Below are 20,131 nucleotides of genomic sequence, written 5' to 3'. Positions count from 1 at the left end.
AGTCTGAAAATGCCACTTTTAGAAAGTTGCCTTTTTCTTACTTTAACCAGTCTGTGCTTTTGTACTGTAATGTAATGGCACATTTGTAGAGCTCAACTGTCACTCCGAAGAGCATCATGGCGCTAAACGGAACCCAGAGATGGAGGCAAAAGGCCCGGTTGACTGCTGACGGTAAGAACAGGGAATCAGATCAGAGTTTTGCAGAGAGTGTCTGATGCATTGAAAATCCAGGTTTTTCGGACCTTCCTAAACAGGGACTCTGATGTAATCTGACAGAGCTGTAGAGGAAGTTTGTTCCAAGCCTTTGAGCCTAATACTGTGAGCAATTATCCTCCCTTCGATGCCAATCTGAAAGCTGGTATTTTCAACAGATTGTAGTTTGCTGATCTTAAACTTTGGGAGGGATAGTAACGCATGAAACACATTCGGAGATATTGGGGTCCCAAGGAATGGAAGGCCCTAAAAATAATGATGTGGACCTTGAACAGGACACGTTCATGGATTGGCAGCCAGTGAAGTATATCTAGCGATGCCGATAACCTCCTAGGCCACTTCAGTACTAACCGTGCTGCAGCATGCTGGACCATTTGTAGCTTGTGAAGGTCCGACTTATTGGTACTTGCATTATAGGCTATTACAATAATCTAGCCTAGATGTAACTAGGGCGACGGCAACTGTTTGCCTTGCTGAAATGGGAATCAGATCTAAAAATGTCTTTAGGCTTGTTATGATGTGAAAGCAGGTGCCGGTAACTGCCAGAGATTGCTGTTTAAATGATATAGTGGTATCAAATTGTATTCCCAAGTTCCTGACCACGTTTACTGTATTTGGAGGAGAGGTGGTGTTTGCTGGCCACCAGGGTTTGGGCGAGAACAAGTTTTCCTGGCCTAAAGGTAGAATTTCAATTTTTGGGGGAATTACTCTTCAGGTGATTAATCTTCATCCAACTGAGCGTTGCGGTAAGGCATTGGCGGAGATTTTCTTCCGCCTGGGTGGTGTTATTATCCAAGACCAGAATTAGCTGCATATCCTCCGCATATGAGATTTATAATTAAAGCACAATATCAGCTTGATCAGTGGAGCCATATAAGCATTAAAGAGGGTCGGGCTAAGACGTTTACCTCTCTCTGAATACACAACTGGGTTGGGTGACAGCTGGGCTTTGTGCATTCCCTCTAGACAGTCACACAAAGGGAGCTGGAGTGTGACATTTGCATCCTGATGGCTGATTACCATGTTAATTGGTCTTCCTGGGGTAGATTGAGAGGGAGGAGCTGACACTTTCACCTGAATAGGGCTGTACCTGGCTCCATGAAAAGATCTGCTTACTCCCCTGTTCTAAGTCTGAAGCCAGGGCAGGAAATGCAGGGACCTTGTGATCTTCAAAGACCTCTTTGAAGCCTCCCCCACTTCAAAGGCACATTTGAGTATATGTATTGGACCCCTGACACCACCTATTCAGAACTTTGCTGGAACCAAGGAAATTCTGCCTGGAAGAAGAGATGCTGAACTGTAGGAGGGATTGCCACTTTGCTAACTGCTTTGCTGTACAGGCCTGATCTTGCAAAAGATGAATTTGGGAAATCGTATTGTTACTGGGGGTGAAGCGAAAAAATACAAAAGCTGTGGGAGAAATACCATTATTGTAAGTGTGAACTTACCCATCACAGAAAGGGGAAGCATGATTTAAAAATATACAGATTGTCTCAGGGAAACAATTGAAGCCCTAATGTTACCTTCCAATAATTCAGCTGCTGCATGATAAATGCGCACTCCCAAATATTCAAATGTATTTGACTCCCAAAGAAGATCGCCCCCATATCAGTTTTTCCGTCGTCACTACTGTGAGCAGCGGAAAAACATTGGACTTGCACCAGTTCACGTATAAGCCAGAGAGGCGACCGAATTCCTCCAACACCTTAAAGGCACCCTCCACATCCAAGTGTTTGCCTTGGAGGTATAACAGCATGCCATCTTAATAAAGGGAGACACACAGGGAAAACCATAGACCTGTATTCCATGATAGTACTCGCCTTGGCGAAGCATAAGGAGTAGTGGTTCTACAGACATGACAAATAGCACTGGTGAGAGAGGGCAACTTTGCCGCATATCCCTCCCAACGTGACACTGGTCCGCTATAACAGTACCAGTCTTTATGCAAGCTGTCAGTGTGGTGTAGAGTAGCTGTGTCCATCAAAGGAACCCAGAGCCCAGTACAATGCCACCTCAGAGAATCAAATGCCTTCTCAATCTCTATTGAGATTGCGAAGGCCCCAAGGTAGTTACTCAGGGGGAATGTCTGACTTGTACCAGTTGTAGCACATTGGGTATTGTGCTGCACATTTGTATGAATCCGCACTGATCAGCATGGATAGAGCCACCATAGGAGTCTATAATGCATCCCTTTGTCCTCGTCTTTGCGTTTTTTCAGGAGAGGGATGAGCAGGGCCACGCTCATCATTGGCAGAAAACAGACTGGAAAACCTGGCCTCATTGTACAGTCCTGTCAGGACTGGAGTCAGGTGGTCAACGTACTTTGCAGCAAATTCATCAGGCAACCAATTAGATCTGGGTACCTTACCGCTAGCCAGTGCCTTAGTGGCACCACTGACTTCTTGAAACACTATCTCCCCCCCCCAGAGAGGACACCAACATCCGCGGGTAGTCGTCTATCCCCCAATGCAAAAACATAATCATGGAGAGCTTGGATCTCAACTTTCTCCCTCTGCACATAAAGGTGTGTAGAGTAAGCCAAGAAAGTTGTGTTAATTTCAGTTTGGGTGTAAACCAGGTGATCGTCTGAATCATGCAGCTGGAGTCTTTGCAGACTACTTCTTTCCGTAGCAGCTTAACTAGAAAGCAACTTAAAACTTGGATATTCGACAAGTAGTTCCCCACCCTTCTTCAAGCGCCTGAGACCCTCTGGGTATATAGTGCGCTATATAAATATTTTGACTTGACTTGACTTGACAACCTCCAAGCTTTATTGAGTTCATTGTGCACCTTACCAATATAGGCCCTTGGTCCTATATCTTAAGCCCCTACACCATTTTCAACAGCTTGTCCTCTCTCAAGTCGAAGGATGCCCAGGGATACCAGATCACCAGTACTAGGCGATTTAATGTTATTATAAGTTGACTATTTTTTCAGCATGCAGTTGTGCGCAGACCCTTGCCATCATGGCAATACAATGGCTTCACACCATCACTTTGAATGCCTCCCATTTCTCTAGCAGAGAGAATGCTTTTCCCCTATTCTCACAGAAATAGTTATGGAACGAGCCCCTCAGGGTAGCTCTAAAAGTTCTAAAAGCCGTGTCTATCAACGCTGTGACATTGAGCACCCAGGGGGGTATGCGCAATCTATCCTTATCCTACCTAAGCGAATGCAAGCGCTGGTTATTGTTGGAGTAAATTTTATTAAGGTATTCTGTCTGCATCACCCTGTTGTGTATATTTCCAGTGCATAATAATTTACCAAGCCAAACAAAGACATCATGTATTACCGAAAAGTCTGAATCGTCACATGCTTTGGGATTATGAGCCCTCCAGGAGTTTATGAACACCCAACCTTTAGACCATCTGCTAAAGAACTGAGCAGTCTTACCAACCAGGAAGAAGGATAGAGGGGATGCAATCTGTCCAGTAGAATATCAGCTACACAATTGAAATCCTCTCAGTAACAGTGGGTAATGTAATACAGCGGTTACATGTAGTACTAGGGCCATTAGGAAGGTTGATTGATCAACATTTGGGGCATAGATATTAATGAAAGCATTATATTTACCATCAACTTTAACCCATAGTAATGTCTGCATCAATGATTTCTATTTCAGGTAAACAATGGTGTTCATGAAAGGACACAGATTAATACCACCTAGCATATCAAGAGTAGCTTGTAGCACAGATTCTCCCTCGACAGCGCTTTTGCAGAGCTAAGCCTTCCTCCTTAGTAAGGTGCATTTCCAGGAGGAAGGCAACCTGGAGCCTACTCCATTTAATAAACATTTGCACCCTGTGTTTTTTACTCCGAGAGTTAAAGCCTTGCACATTCCATGTGATAACCATATCAGCTGGAGCAGTGCATGTCATAGTAAGTGAAACACAGCCCAATAGCATGGACCCTGTGAAACCCCTTTCCTCTTCCCCCACCCATTCACTTGATTGACAAAATAATGTGTACACCTCATTGGGAAACACGTATAGAAACTAACAAAACAGTTCAACAATCATAACACATCCCAACTTCACTGACCCGGGACAGATGTGCAGCAGTGCTCTGTTAAAACCATGCCAAACCATAGTATTATCTTGCCTTCAGCAATACCACAGTGGATGGGTTACTTAAGGTTGAAGGTGGGACAAACTTGAAATAAACAAAGTTAACACTCTCTCCCCATAACCACTTTCCCAGGGCTTATGAATAGCTGAAAGGATTACTTGGCTTCAATAACAAAAAAGGCCTTCTGTGATATTCTCAACCCTTTATCTTAAGGTCCTGTAGAACATGGTCAGATAATGTAGTCAGCAGTTCGACGAGTGACTTTAGGTAGAGACGCTCGAGTGTGTCATCCTTGATCGCTCTCTAAATCCAAACCAGAATATATTCTCTAGAGGTCTCCCTACTCCCTCATTGCTCAGCAGTGTTTTAAATAACTGGGTGGCCGCTGCCAGGACCTGATCTTCACTGGCTCTATTTTATTTATTTATTTACTTATATATTTGTAGAGCGCTCTACTACACAGAGCCGTCTAGGCGCTTATGAAGGAAGTTCACAGAGCACTGTGTGTGTGGGAGCCCATGCAACACTGTTTACAGGGTGTAAAGCCACGTTTTCAGTCTTTTTCTAAAGGACATGGGATTGATGGAGTTTCTTAGATGCAGAGGTAGTTTGTTCCACCATCTGTATGTGACATTGAAGAAGCTTTTGCCGCCCCATCTTTGGAGGTGTGGGGATGGTGCCCTCACCTGTTTCAGGGAGCCGAGCGAAGTGCGTGGACTGGCGTGTACCATTGGAAGTGTTTAATTATGTAGGTGGGACTTGAGTTTTGCAGGGCCTTAAAAGCAACACACAGTGCCTTAAACCTAATTTGTGTCTCGATCACTAGCCAGTGCAGTGTGTTGAGGGCCCTAGCCTGCTGTTGGGAGGACTGGGCCCCTCTACACATCAGCAACCATGGCTGACTACAGCCCTTGTGTCCGGTGTAGTCCCTTGGCCACTCCAAGTGGCCCTGGGTGTTATAAGTGTCAACCCAGACCCAAAATTCTGCTGGGTCAGGGAAAAAAGAGATTTGCCTTCCAGCTGAAATCTCAAGTTGGCCAGGAACCTTAAGGCATAGGGGAGTTCCAATTCTTACAGGATCATTTTTACTGCTCAAAAGATAACTTTACGCTTCTGCATTGTATTCATAAAGTCGAGGAAGATCGAAACTTGCACATTCTCCATCAAAAGTTGCCAGCAGCCCACACCTGGTGTAACAAAAAATCTTAGAAGTGCATCAGACGTGCCGCTGCTGGTCTCAGGGGTACGCCAGACCTAGGATGCCAAGTTGGCACCCTGTGTGCTCTCTCTCTCTCTCTCTCTTTCTCTCTCTCTCTCTCTCCCTCTCTCTCCCTCTCTCTCTCTCTCTCTCTCACTCTCTCTCCCTCTCTCTCCCTCTTTCTCTCTCTCTCTCTCTCTCTCTCTCTCTGGTGTACAATTTAGGCAGGTCTTCCTGGGCAACCACGTCCGGAAGCCAACCCTTTAGAAAGGTAAGCATAGAGTCTACTTTGATATCTTCCAGTAACCCAAACACTTTAATGATATTGCACTGGGCCATGCCTTCTTGATCTTCCACTCTACTTTCCAGGACTCTAATTCGTTCAGTCAAAGAAGCAATTATGGATGCATGGTCATTCGTGAAAGGGGTCAAGTCCAAAACAAGTTTTCACCTTTTGCACCTAGTCAGAAAGTTTCCTATAACTCTCAATGACCAAGCAAGTCAACGCCGTCTCCTCCTCCTTCGCATGCTCCGCAATATCTACAGATGGATCCCGACAGATACAAGAAAGACAGTCACCCAGGCCCTCATCAGTAGCAGACTCGACTACGGAAACGCCCTCTATGCGGGAGCCCCGACCAAGCTCATCAAACGACTACAGCGCATCCAAAACGCCTCGGCACGACTGATCCTTGACATACCACGCCACCGCTACATCACCACCCACCTGAGAAACCTGCACTGGCTCCCCGTCAACAAGGGGGTATATCCTTCAAGCTCCTCACCCACGCACACAAGGCACTCCACAAGACTGGCCTAGCCTACCTCAACAGACGGCTCTCCTTCTACATCCCGAACCGCCAGCTACACTCCGCCGACATCTCACTTGTCACTGTCCAGTGCATCCGAATAACAACCACCGGTGGGAGATCCTTCTCCCGCTTCACTGCCAAGACATGGAACACTCTCCTACTGAGCCTACGACAGACCCAAGACGTGCTGACCTTCAGGAGGATACTCAAGACCTGGCTGTTCGATCAGTAGCGCCCCCCCCCCCCCAGCGCCTTGAGACCCTCACAGGTATATAGTGCGCTTTACAAATGATTGATTGATTGATTGATTATAATCATCACATAATAGACTCAGATCCACCCCTAGGTGGTTGATTTTATACCCCAGAGCTTCTCTGGCAAAAATGTTAGCTGCCAAGATAGCATTCAGTTTATCACCAGGTGGGAGCTAGTATCTGCAGGTAAAGTTGATGGATTCAAAACAGCTCATTTAGGTGGGGGTCCCATAGGATGGTCCTCCTTATGCCTGTGCGTCTGCCCCATAATAGGAATATTTTGGGACATGACTGAACAGCCTGGGGCCAAGAAAGGTTAAACAGAGATAGGTGAGGAAGCTGCCAGGGTCGCGTAGCCTCACAACAACACTCACACGAGCGCCCAGTAATGAAGGGGCAGGAAAAACAGATGCGCTGTGTTCCTGCAGTGTGGTAGTCAACAACACCGTACAGCAATACTCCCCATTCACTACACCATGGTCCTGGGTCCAGCACTGTCTGGCAAAGGTGGGGACATATGTGGTAATGAGTGTCATCAAAGCAGTTCCACTGCCAATATGCAGCCCAAGGACAATGTCATGCGCATGCAACAAGGATATCCCAAAATATGGTGCACCAGCCGAGGCTCCCTAGTAACTGCCCAACTCCCACGGGCTGTGGTAGTGCATGTAGCTTCCGACAGGGCACGGGCGATACAGGGCTTCTTCTACCCAGGGGGCCAGCCCAGCGCATGGAGGATCCTGTACAAAGGAATTATCCCCCGCAATAATCCTCATCCCATATCAAGGGCCACATGGCAACTCATCAGGGGAGGGAGAAGCAAGAGAATTTCTCCTCAGGGGTGACACGTCAGCGAGGTAGTGGTGCACATCCGGGTGCGGGGGGGGCGTAGCCCATAAATGGAGCACAAGCAACCACAAAGTCTGTGACCTCTTTCAAACCTTCACTGTCGTACTCTCTCCAACGCCTCAGCATAGCACCACAGCAGATGTGCCCTTGGTGGGAAGTAGAGGTAAAGCAGTGGGTTCCTCAGCTCTCCCCAGCCTCTCATCCACCCAGGCAATTGCAGGTCACCTCTGCCCCCTGGAGCAGCGCCTAGTCAGCAGAAGACAGGTAGGTTGCACCAGGGTGAACGAGGAGTGCTGGGAAAATACTCCTCACAAGATGGCAATTAGCTCTGCCCCCTCAAAATTTGGGGCACCACTGACATTATTCAACAGCCCTTTCACCTCGTAAACAGTTCCATCATTGCCAGCTCCACCACTGTTCCAGTAGTCCTCAATCAATGACTGGGTTCATTCTCCAATTTATTTAGCCAACTTATTTGCCATTGAGATACATTGTGGGCATTAAACTTCAAGATTCAAGCTAAAGTATTCTGAGAGGAATCTTGTCAAGACCAAGGAAATTACCTCCAATCAAGCCTACTTGGTGACATGTCTTCAGTACCCCACTGTCAGATTCTAGACAGGTTTATCCAGCAGGCAATAACTTTTTAAAAGCAACCAAGAGCAGAAATACGATATTTTCTTCAGTTTCTCCACCTCAGTAGATTATGCACACTTTACTTCTCAGGGTCCTCAAGAATCATAGCCAGAATGCACCAAATGCATGCTTTTGTGCATTCAAGAAGAATAGGATGTGTTAGAACACCAACCCACAACTGAATGGAAAGGTAGGTAAGTTAAAGGAGGGCCACAACTCCTATGTACTAAGTCACACTTTTCAGTCAAAACCATGTAGATGCTAATTTTTATACTGATGTAGTCTGCAGTAATGTTTTATCTTCATCTGTTTGAGATCTCATCTCTTTGATGTCCACTATGATCTTATCCCAGCATTTGGTCATCCTTTAACTATAATATGTTTTGCGAAGAAAGCTATGTGCAGCATTAAGGTGGATTTGGGTTGATAGTCTGACCCTATTTCAGATGCATATGTGGATTATATTAATGGTTTTGAAAAAAGATTATAACCCCTGAAATTGGTGGAGGGAGGGAGTAGTGTCTGTCTGTGAATGCCCCATATTTCTCTCCTACTGTCAAGAGCACGAAAGCTGAGGAGGCAATGACATGTTGTAATGGGATGATGATAATGGCCTGATCACTTTACAAGATGCTATTGGTGCGGCGACGAGGACCCATTGTTCTCCACTGGGGCTAAGGGACTCCACCAGGTTTCTCCCAAGCCTCCGTGAATGGGCAGCTGGCTAAAGTGAAAGTTCGACTCACTTCCATATAGATGAGGACGCAAGTACCAGAACCACTAAACATTGGGTCACCTTGATAATTAGTAGTAATATCTGTCTGCAATGCCAGTACCTTAAAACAATAGAAGGATCCCAGGTATTATGACACCAATGTGGTGCATGAGTCACAAGAGCAAAAGAAAATGCAAGCTTTCCATTGTGGCAGAGAGCATTTATGGACCCCACGTGAGGTAATCCTAGGGTTAGCAAGGCTGTCAACCTTCGGGAATTCTAGAGTTTCTGAAATTATTCAATCAGTCGACATATAGTCCGTTTACATGCACAAGTTGTGTCTGCAAATAAATATGGCAAATACTGTGTGCTACAGAGTTAAAATCAATCATTCTTTTAAGGGCTAACAAAATGTTATGTAATAATGAATTAACTTTTTTTCTGTTTTTTCAGGAGAGATGGTAAAACCTGAACCAACAAATTCAGCAATACCCGGTATGATTTTTTTTTTTTTTTTTTTACTGTGTTTAGTCAATTAAATAAATAAAAATAATTTAAGGAAAAAAAACATTTGTATTCCCTGTTGTTTACTTCACCAATTATAAAAATAACAGAAACGTCAGGATGCAGCACTTGGAGGATAAATCAATCCAAAATTATCCTCACGCGTCTCTAGTGTGTATTTTGAAGAGGATCCATGCCTCTACTTGCCATCTTGTCAAATATTATAAAATTGGATCACAGATAAGTAAAACCCTATCAAAAACTACAATTAAAATAACTAATTTCAAGCCAACCAATTAGCCAGTTTTACATATTAAAGAGAAGGAAAAGAAAAAACATACACTTCCCCTAATAATAAAGGTTTCTGTATGAAGGTAAGAGTCTTTAGCCACTAAGGGCTGCCAAAAATGTGGTGTATCCAAAACAGTATTACGAGTCGAAAATTAAAGATTTATTTGTGAAAACAATATGTTCATAAGTTTGAATTACAAAACGATTTACTTTATGACTTTGTGTAGATTTGTCACGTGATGCCCATATTCATTGGCCACACACGTGCACATCGTTTTACAAACATTCTCTTATAAGAAAACACATTTTGGTGAGATTATCCCACAGCGATGGCGGTCTGACGCTTGTCCAAATGCCATCGTAATGTGACCCTATGCGTCTAATCCTAATTACAAAACAGATATTGGGAACTTGGCTCAGCAAAATATATGAGACTAAGGGCTAGATGTATGACCATTTGATTTTGTGAGTTTTTGTGACTCACAATTAGAACCTTGCAAAATCATGTGTGTCAGAGACATTTAGCAATTCCCAGTGGGTCGCAAATGACCTGCCTCATCAATATTCATGAGGAAGGTCGCAATTTGCGACCCATTGGAAATGGCTACAATCACAGGGATGGTGGCCTGCTGGGGTCAGCAGACCACTATGTCTGTTATTGCTTTTTTAATAAAGCAATATTTTCTTTTTTGTAATGCAGCTCGTTATCCTTAAAGGAAAATGGGCGGTATTACAAAAATAAAAATGACAAGTTTTCTTTTCCTTTTTTAAGAGTAGGCAGTGATCCATGGAACCACTGCCTGCTAATAAAAAAATGGTTTCATCCACATTCACAAAGGGGAAGGAGTCTCTTGGGGAACTTTCCTGTTTGCGAATGGGTTACCACCAACTTGAATTTGGTAGTAACTGCGAATGTTTTGCGACCACATTCTCGTTGGCAAAACATTCCTACATACCAGTGTGTGACTCGATATGAGGAAGGGATGCCCTTAACATGCCCCTTCCTAATAGCGACTCGCAAACTCTATTTTACGAGTCGGTAATAGGTTACTGATTCACCAAATTGCGTCATTCCCGAATGATAAAATGCTTTATACATCTGGCCCCAAAAGCTTTAAGATAATAGAGGCTCACTAAAATTAACCTCTTTACTTGTGTTTAATTATATAAAATTTTATAGAAAGAGGTGCTTATTGAATACAGTGTAATGCAAAATTGATTAATTGAAAAACGTAATAAAACATTTTGAATAGCCCAGCATGAATAAGCATACCACACCAAAGTTGAGGACTGGGAACATTGTCCCTAGTGGCGAGGAGGAAGGTAGTTTCTCTACTTCCCCTTACATCCTACAATCACCTTCGCCTTCACAGCAATATAAGAAATTCTTCATCGGAAAGATTTAACTACTCCTTCATTGGTGACATCCCAAATACCCATTATATAAGCAGCTCTTGATGAGATGATGCGCTACAAATTTACTAAATAGTAAATTGTAGTAAACTGCCATTAAACGTTGAACATCTGGTGACAATATCTATGTAGGGTATCTGATAGGGTTTATGTTGTGCATGTTGTGTACACCAAAGCATTATTAAATAAAGCAATAAACTGGGCACAACCCCACCTGCAACTGAAAAGGCTGTGATCTGCCTTCACACAAAGGGCTTGTCACCATCACATTGTCACTACTTGCTTGGAGCCAGGGCAGGAGAGACAGGAAATTCAAAGCACTTCAAGAGAAACCTCTTGAAACTTCACCCAACTTCAAAGGATGCACCAGATATGAAAATCTGACCCTCGGACCCACTCTTCAGGTCACTTTCTGGACCTGTGGAAGGAATCTCAGAGGACTGCCTGCCTCTGTGACTTGCTGTGCTCTCCGACAAAAACAAAGAAAACACCAAAGTTGTTCCTTTTGCTTAGGTAGAAAGATAAATAAGGTAGACCACTGTGGCATGTGGCACCATAATCAAGAAAGAAAATATGTTTTTACCAGGTTCAAAAATATCAAGTCACTTTTACCCAAACTCCATTCTTTTTTAAACAGCACTTGCTTCAGGAATCATTCATTTTCACAGTATTACCAAAGAACATCCATTGAACCAATTCAAAATCTTCATGCATTTGAACATATTTAAGAAGTAGCATTGTTGCATTTAATGAACCATAAATAAAAGAACCAATCAGAGAAAACCTTTACATTGTTCCCAGGACCTCACTTCCTGCTTCAGCCTTCATTAGCATCTTCATAAGCTTAGAGTGCATCCTCAGTTGTAAGCCTTTATCGCCAATGAACACAGAGGCCATGGAAGTCACTTCAGACACCCTTTGTTAAATTCTTGAGTAAATTAGCTGATGCTTGAGTGAATGACTCAGTTGTGAAGATTCATTTTTTCCAGCCAGCATATGCATCTGCAGTGGTATAGGAAATGGTCAAGCATGGAATCAATTATATTTATGTAGGTCTTAATTTCAGTCTACCACAAAACATTGTAATGCACCAGAGTATCGAAACCATTCATACAGACCCTCTGTCTCTTGGCCATAAACCATGTTGGATGATTAACTAAATGTACGCTCCAGGATGTGATGCCTTCTAAGTGGTAACACGAGGGCTCTCCTTACAGGAAATAGCTGGAGTCCAAAAAACACTTTTGCGTGAGATTGAACACTCTGAATGCCAGATTGCTAATCTATATAAGGTACCAGTCTGGGATGCTTCCAAGAACTGTGCACTTACAAAGGCTAAAACCCACTATGTGACCCTTCTTGAGCAATTGCGTTGGTTCAACCTCAAAGTTTACATGATTAGGTCAAGTCCAGTTGTCACATTGCATGGCAGGATTCCCACTTTGGGTTGATCCTAGAGATCAACTCACCCACTGGTGCTACTCTACATACTCAACATGACGTCCTGATGCCTTCTTTACCGACTACTCCTCTACCAATGCAGCAAAATCTCATCTGTCTGCTGGGATAGTTTGTTCGTTCCTGGCAGGGCTTTTTCCTGCAAGTTCCTGGCACGTTTACTGCATACCAGCTATGGTGGTCAAGAGGCGACAAGATTATATCAACTGTGTCAAAATAGCAGATCTAAAGATCAATTTTTTAACAGTTTTCTTTCTCCAGACAAACGCTTTCCTCTTTTTAAAATTTGGAAACTTCACTTATTTGTGTGATTTAGGACATTCTGAAAGGCTGGCTATAAATACAAGGGTTTTTGTAAATAATAATAACTATGTAGCATTTGAGATCCTTTTTGTATTTTATGACATGAGTAACATATCACTACATTCTCAAATTATTTTAAAATAAGGTGTATTAAAAAGCTTAGATAAATTAAAAGAAGAATTTAAATTACCTGATATACCTTTTTTCAAATGTTTGTAGATTAGAAACCTTAATAAATTATTTGCAAAGCAAAGGTAGACTATGATGAGGGAATGCAAACTATTGAATTATTTTTCCCAAAATACACTGTTAAATATAATTGAGTTTGGTCTGGAGCCTGAATGTATAGAGAGAGAGACATCACTAATGTGTATGAAACAGGTACATTCAGGGATCATCCACTACAGACGTGGCCATCATCCGTGGCCTGAAACAGGCTTTGTTGATATCCAGTAATCTATTGCATTTGGCATAATTTTGATGCTGGGCTGTGACAGTATTCGCCACAGGTTTGAATAAATATTGGGTGAGGAAAATGGGTATTACATTTTTATAGAATACGTAATTTTGTGTAGAAAATATAATCTGAATATGTTATCACTACAAGCCTTGCCTTTAAAAATAATGACCTGTATCCTGTAGGGATGTCTCGGTCTTCGTCATTCTTATTCAGCAAACACAGTTGTTATTAATGTAGGTCGGCGACCATTTTATGTAAAACGTATCTGGCATGGTAGTTTGACTTTATGTCTCACATGTAACTTTTTAAAATTATTTTTATGGAGAATGCATCCTCTAAATTAATGTCTTTTTGTCTTTCAGAATATGTGATTCTCGATGATGGATGGATAGTATACAACAATTTTCATTACTATGTTAATACCCAAGAACTCCCAATGGAAAAAGCTAGAGAATTTTGCAGGAAGAATTTTGGAGACCTTCTTGTTATTGATGGTGAATCTGAGAGAAGGTTCTTATGGCGATATGTAAGAATTCATTAATCAATATAACCTATAATTGAATGGTGGTAACATGTGAAGCCTTTAATCTAAAAAAGCAAATTAATGTACCAAAGAGAGGTCCATATCCCAAGGGTTCTGGAAACAGAGAAATATATGGGAATAGTTTTACATGACAATATAGTCAATGCAGAATGTCTTAGGTACTCACAGTTAACATATATTACAGGATTTCACGCCACCCTATTTGCTACTATCAGGAAGATACTGTGCCAAGGTGACATAAGACTATGGAAAGCTACCTGTTCTGAGATTGTTTTAGAAAAGCTGACAGGAAATTTTGAGCTGGGAGAAGGTGGCAAAAGGGCAGTACTGAGGGTATGTGTAAGCAAGTTGAAGTTGAATCCATGAACTGTGTCACTCTGGGACATGAAAACAGTGGATGTTACAGCATGCCAATGACATATGAAAGATGGAGCACATGGGGATGACTGATCTTAGCTGGGGACTCCCTCTGATGCCACTGAGCCCAAGCTGAGCTCCCACAGCCAGCCGAAGATTGAGATTGCAATCTCAGGCCCATGTCCGGTTCCAGGACACAGACTATGCTGTCCTGCACTATACTCTAATATCCTTTTTCCACTCAGGCCCGAGTATATTCTCCCAGGAAAGAAAGCGTGATCAAAGTTGTTAAGAAGGCAACATGATAAAAAGGCTGCAGTCTGCTGGTTGGAAAATCATGTATGTTTATGGTGGGTTCCCATTAGTTGTTTACCAATAAGTGCCACAGGCTATGACACCAAGGGGCATATTATCTAGGGTTGGTGATAATTATCGCAGAGCGTGCTTATGGCGGTTTTTTTTAACGCCGGCTATCGCTGGAATGTCTCTCCAAGCTAGCTTGGTATTAGCAACGCTCAGCACTATGGCGATAAATATTCCAGCGATGGCGGGCAAATGGCCAAACATCGCCTAAGAAACAGTGATGTCCCTCCCAAAACGGTGATGATCTTGGTGATAAGGCCCGGTGGCCTTAACCCCATAATCCACCTCCCATGTTAGGTATGCCTAACACAGGAATTTAGAAGACGTTAAATTCCTGCGTTAGGCCAGGAGTAGCGTGATGATTATCATCGCTACCCCTCCTTGCCAATATCGATGCGTTGCGAGTGGTTACAGAAATGGGAGATAAATCAAGTATACACCCGCTTGCGTGTCCTTGTTAATAATGCAATAGAATTATCGCGGCTTTTGGGCCAAAAATGGCCGCTAAAGCGGCAATAATTCTCTTTATGATATGTCCCTACAGCTTTCTTTTTCCACATTTGATAAAGGTAGACAACATTTGAGCTCTGAACGTGCAACATCGATCTAATGAACAGTAAAACTGAAGGGTAGGAATCAAAAGGGGGAAAGCAGGGGTTTGGAGAACTCGAGAAGACTAAATGAAGACACTTTTAAAAAAACTTGAGAGCTGTACTGTAATAAGTTAATCGTTGCAAGACAGATCTGACACTGCATAGATAACAGGTATAAATTGTACTTGTGCACAGTGATTAATTTCTAAGAAAAAAGAACTGCCAAGGCCCACGTTAGGAGGGCACCGCAGCTTGCATCACCCACTGCCCTTGCCAGTGCTGCCAATAACAGTACCAACACAACTACTAACCATCACAGAGCTACAAGTGTGACAATCAGACTATTCCAGGCCGCCAAAGCTATAAGAATAGTTTGAGCAGCAGGTAATTTTTAATGTTATTGAATTAATAAATAACTGTTGTTGTGCTCATATATGACAAGCAGCACCACCGTGTGGCAGACTGTCATAAGTGCTGGTGTTGACAATTTGGGGGCATATTTACAAGGAGTTCAGGTGGGAATAACTCTTTTGCCTTATTTAGAAGGCGGTGATTGGCCACTTATTTACAAGGCGGCGTGAAGCCACTTAATGTGGCTTAATGCCGCATTGTAAATAAGGCCCCTATTTATGCAGCACTAAGTGTGAAAGGGGTGCGCAATTGGTGTTACAGTGGGGGTACCACCTCAACACCATTGCTTTTTGACACTGCCCCATACTTACAAGACAGGGAATACCTGGTCTTCAGCAGGCGATACAAGAAGTAATGCTTTATTTCTCTTCGCATTTTGCTCTATCCACGTGTGCTGCCTTCTGCAGCACACATAGAATAGATCAAATTGCTTGAAAAGATTGTTTATGTGCAGGAAGGTGTCACTTCCTGCACATAAACAATTGCCCCTGCAGCACAGGCACCCTAGCAAAATGGTGCTAGGGTGCCTGTGCTGGAGCTAGGCAGCTTTTAAAGCGCCAGAGCAAGGGGAACCACAGGGGTGTGCCGCATTGTTGAAAATACGGTGCATCCCTTCATTTTGAAACTGTCGGAATGTGGTGTTAATAATTTTGGCATAACACTGCGCTCGAACAGTTTCTTGGAAATATGGCTCTAAGTGTCGGTGCTGCACACTGGAAACCACTGGCTCAAATTAGGCACTGCTTGTATAATGTTGATGAATAAAATCACAAGAGTAGTTGTATCTATCAGAGGTGTCAGGTGGTACTCAATGCAGTTGTGAAGCTGTGAAACTCCACTATTTGCGATATCACACATGCTGGTGACATCAGTTCCACTTTTATGCACCATGGAGATGCAAGACCCCGAGCCTTCACGAATTTCCTGTTTTTTGACATTTTCTAATTTTCTCAAACTTTTTTATGTCTACGACCCACGTCATGAGGATTATACCTGTGTGCCAAATTTCGTCAACAGATGTGCATGTCTGACCTTTATTGTGAGTGTATTTGATACTTGAGAAACATTCAGAATACATAATGCTTTCGATGCACCCTAAAGCTAACAGGCAGAGTGAGGTGATGCTCATGTGGCTTCTGCTTAAGAGGCTGGATCCAGAACTCCATCCAAGAGAAAGTCTCTGGTTCGAAGATAGCACAAGATTGAAAAGTAGTGTAAGTGCCCTCACCAAGTAATCATGGCCCTCGTCCTCTCCCGCTTAGATTTTTCGAATGCTATCTATCATGGTCTTCCCAAAACATCTCTTTGCAGACTACAATTCATTCAGAATCAAGCGGCGAGATTGGCCTTTGGGAGTCCGAAATGGCAATCCGCCAAACCCCTCCTTCAAAAACTGCATTGGCTCCCCGTCACCTCGAGGGCAGCCTTTAAGATCGGCTGCCTCACCTTTAAATCCTTATCTGGTTCCTGTCCTGTCTTTTTGAAATCTCTCATCAGGACTTATAGCCCCTCTCGGAACCTGAGATCCTCTCATCTGCACCTCTTACTCACTCCCCCTGTCAAACTCTGCAGATCTGGAGGCCGGAGATTTGCATTTCTGGCCCCCAAACTTTGGAATTCTTTCCCCATCTCTCTCAAAATCTCCAATTCCCTTACCCTCTTCCGTAAATCCCTAAAAACTTGGCTCTTCCCTCAATCTAGCTAATTCCTCCCAGTCCCCCCCCAGCAGTCTGCCAGCGCCAGGAAACCCATGGTGTCAGCGCGCTTTATAAATGTCCCTTACAATACAATACAATACAATACCTACTCCTCTTGGCATCATAGGCACAAAAGACAAAACAAGAAATATTCCAGGACAAAAGAAGAAACAGATCCAGAGACTGATATTTATTTAACAGATTGCGTTTAGTGCCCTCATGATGAATGACACATTTCACCCAGAGTGAGACCTCCGATTGAAATTCTGCCACGAGCAATTGCAATTGACTCCAGGCTGGGAATGATCAGATCTGTAAATTCCAGACTCAACAATTCTTGGTCTAGATATATCCTTCCTCTCTTTGATGCTGCCTGTACTGTGGGCATCAGAAAAGACCAACAATTGACCAATCACTGTAGCAGCACAGGGGTGAGGGAGCGCTCCCTACAAAAAGCACAAGCTTTTCCTGACTCTCCCACACTCACCGTTTGGTCTCGATTGACACTCTCACTGACTTTTTCCACGTCTCAGGACAGCTGAAAAATGCACCGGTTTTATTCCGGTAATCGGGGGAAAACACATGGTAAAGGGCTCTGTATCTTGGGTCCCATGTTATTATTCCCTACTGTGCAAAGAAAACATGTACACAGTGGATTCTGTTGAGGGAATTCTGTCAGAATCGGAAATTTCACTTCTTCAATATCCTCACACTAAAATCCACGAAACGCATAATGAAGCCCATAGTGTAAAGCTAGCTGGAGAGCTAGGGTGCTGAAGGTAGAGTGAAGCGCTGAGACACACTACATGATCATTTACAATTACGTGGAACATAAAGGACAAGCTGTTTCCCATCACATAGGGAGGTGCTATCCTCTCTCTATAAGAGGCACATCTAGTGTTCTGTTCTGAGTTGTGTGACAATGGGAGTAGTTCTGATGTTGATAAGGATGTTAATCTGGATCCCAAGTTCCAAGATTGAGAAGACCTGCCTCTTGCCTATAATTTTTTGTATTTCTCATTTTCAAGTCTGTTGATGACTTTGCTCTTGTATGGCATATCCCATTTGAGAATGGCCTCATCCTGATTCTCCAGTTTCAATATAAGTTCCAAAATAAAGAGAAATTGGTTGTGTAGTTCCCTATTACTGTAGGTACATGTACTATGGTTATGTTGAATGGAGAGCATTACCAGTTTTTCCTGCTGACTTCAAAAAACCTTAGGATATTTTTGGAAAGGTGTTGTCTATAGCATTTTCCACAGCCCTTGAGCATGCAAATAGATTACTCCACACGTGGGAGCTTCAGTCGAGCATATCTTTATTCTCCAACATTAATTCATACTCTTCCCATTTTGGTATACTTCCCAAACCACAACCTAACACCTCCCTTGCATTGTAAGTAGTTCCTGTTCATAGTCTGCCCAGAACCACCATGGTCCTTGTGTGTCTCGCACAAATATGCTACATGTCCCCCTTTGTTTTACAAAAAATGGCAGGCATTGATTAAATCACATCTCCTTAATCAGTCTGCGAGGATCTCACACTTGTCTGCCAGCTCATGTGATCTGGAGTTTTTGAGGTCCACCCTCATCAGACAAAGGAGGCACAGGCTCCTTCAGCCAGAACTGAAGGTGTGGTTGTTTCCAGGGTAGTTTCAGGAGCTGGCGAGTGATGAGGTAGGTGTTTGAAAAGTGATGTGTCCCGACGTGCTGTCACCACCTGTAAAGGATCGGTGGTGAATGGGGTGCCTGTCTTTCATATCTGTCTCTGCTTTACCAGTGCCCAGTCTCCTTTCTCAAAGACTGTTTACTGGGTATGTCAGGGCTGATCAGCATAAACTTTCATATTACTATGATGAGCAGCGTTGGTGTCACAAAGTTTGTCAGTGCACAGGGACCAATCTGATGTCCATTGAAGTAGACTTGTTGTGATTGCTCTCCTGAAAAAGGTAGCTGGACTCTCACCTGTTGTGGAGTGAGGAGTTCACAAATAGGTCAGGAGGGCCTGGTACATTGCTTGCCTCCCGCTGATTCCTTCCACGGACCCTTGTTGGATTACCCTTTTGAGCATGCCCAAAAACCTTTCAACTACACCATTGTCTTGAGGCTAGAGAGGTCTACTCTTTTGGTGTTTCACGTCGACTTGTGCAAGAAACTCTTTACACTCTATATTGTTGAAGGGCGGGCCCTTATCTGGCTTGAAGATCGTGGGGATACCCCAGGTTACAAAGATGTCATTAAGCCGTTCTATGACCTTATAATGAGTTGTCAATGACAGCGTCTCCAACAAGGGGAAACGCAAATATTCGTCTATGACTATCATGAGATGCTGTCCGTCTCCCAAAAGTCCAAAGAAGTCAACTGCAATCCTCTCCCAATTATGGGCAGGGAGGTCAGACATTATCACTGGGTCCTGATTCACCTTGGGGGACAGGTAATTGCAGATGTAGAATGCTTTCAATTCCTTTTCTACTCACTCATCTAGTCAAGAGAACGACACTCTCTTAATGCTCTTTTGGTGGCAACTATGCCATGGTGCACTCCAAAGACAAGGAGAGTAACCCTAGAATGCCCATAAGGGACAGGATGGCATACACATAAACAATTGCAGCTCCCTTTGGTGCACTTTAATTACATGGACCTCAATAAAAGCTCTTTGTGAACAAACTGGAAATGCACTGAAGGTTTTTACAAAACGTGTGTAAATAATCTTTGTAACACTCTATAATTAAAAAATATGTATATTTTTGTTTCATTTTTAATTATTTACCCTGGCATTTATATATCTTCTATGCATTTAAATAAACAATAAATAATTAAAAAGACTTGATTGTTCTTCATTCAACTGCAATCATTTATATTTTGCAATAATGCACAGAAGATTAAAAAATCAACATTTAACTTTCAAAATTCACAGTGGTACATAATGCATTTAAAAATAAAGAAGAATCTGTCTACCCGGGGTTTCGGTGTACAACGAAATGGTTCATAAT

General features: G+C 43.0%; 1 protein-coding gene across 1 annotated transcript in view; it reads left to right on the top strand.

The window, feature by feature from the left end:
* Positions 1 to 20,131, top strand: part of LOC147688870 (macrophage mannose receptor 1-like) — a 758,166-nt gene that overhangs the window by 441,475 nt on the left and 296,560 nt on the right. Inside the window, exons 16-17 of the mRNA XM_086941771.1 lie at positions 9,199 to 9,240; positions 13,537 to 13,700. Of these exons, the coding sequence (XP_086797897.1) occupies positions 9,199 to 9,240; positions 13,537 to 13,700 (206 nt within the window). The remainder of the gene's footprint in view (positions 1 to 9,198; positions 9,241 to 13,536; positions 13,701 to 20,131) is intronic.

Source organism: Lissotriton vulgaris, chromosome 10 (assembly GCF_964263255.1).
Source record: "Lissotriton vulgaris chromosome 10, aLisVul1.2, whole genome shotgun sequence".
In the NCBI taxonomy this organism is placed as follows: Eukaryota; Metazoa; Chordata; class Amphibia; order Caudata; family Salamandridae; genus Lissotriton; species Lissotriton vulgaris.
Note: the sequence above shows the minus strand (reverse complement) of the source record. Positions and strands in the feature narration are given on the sequence as shown.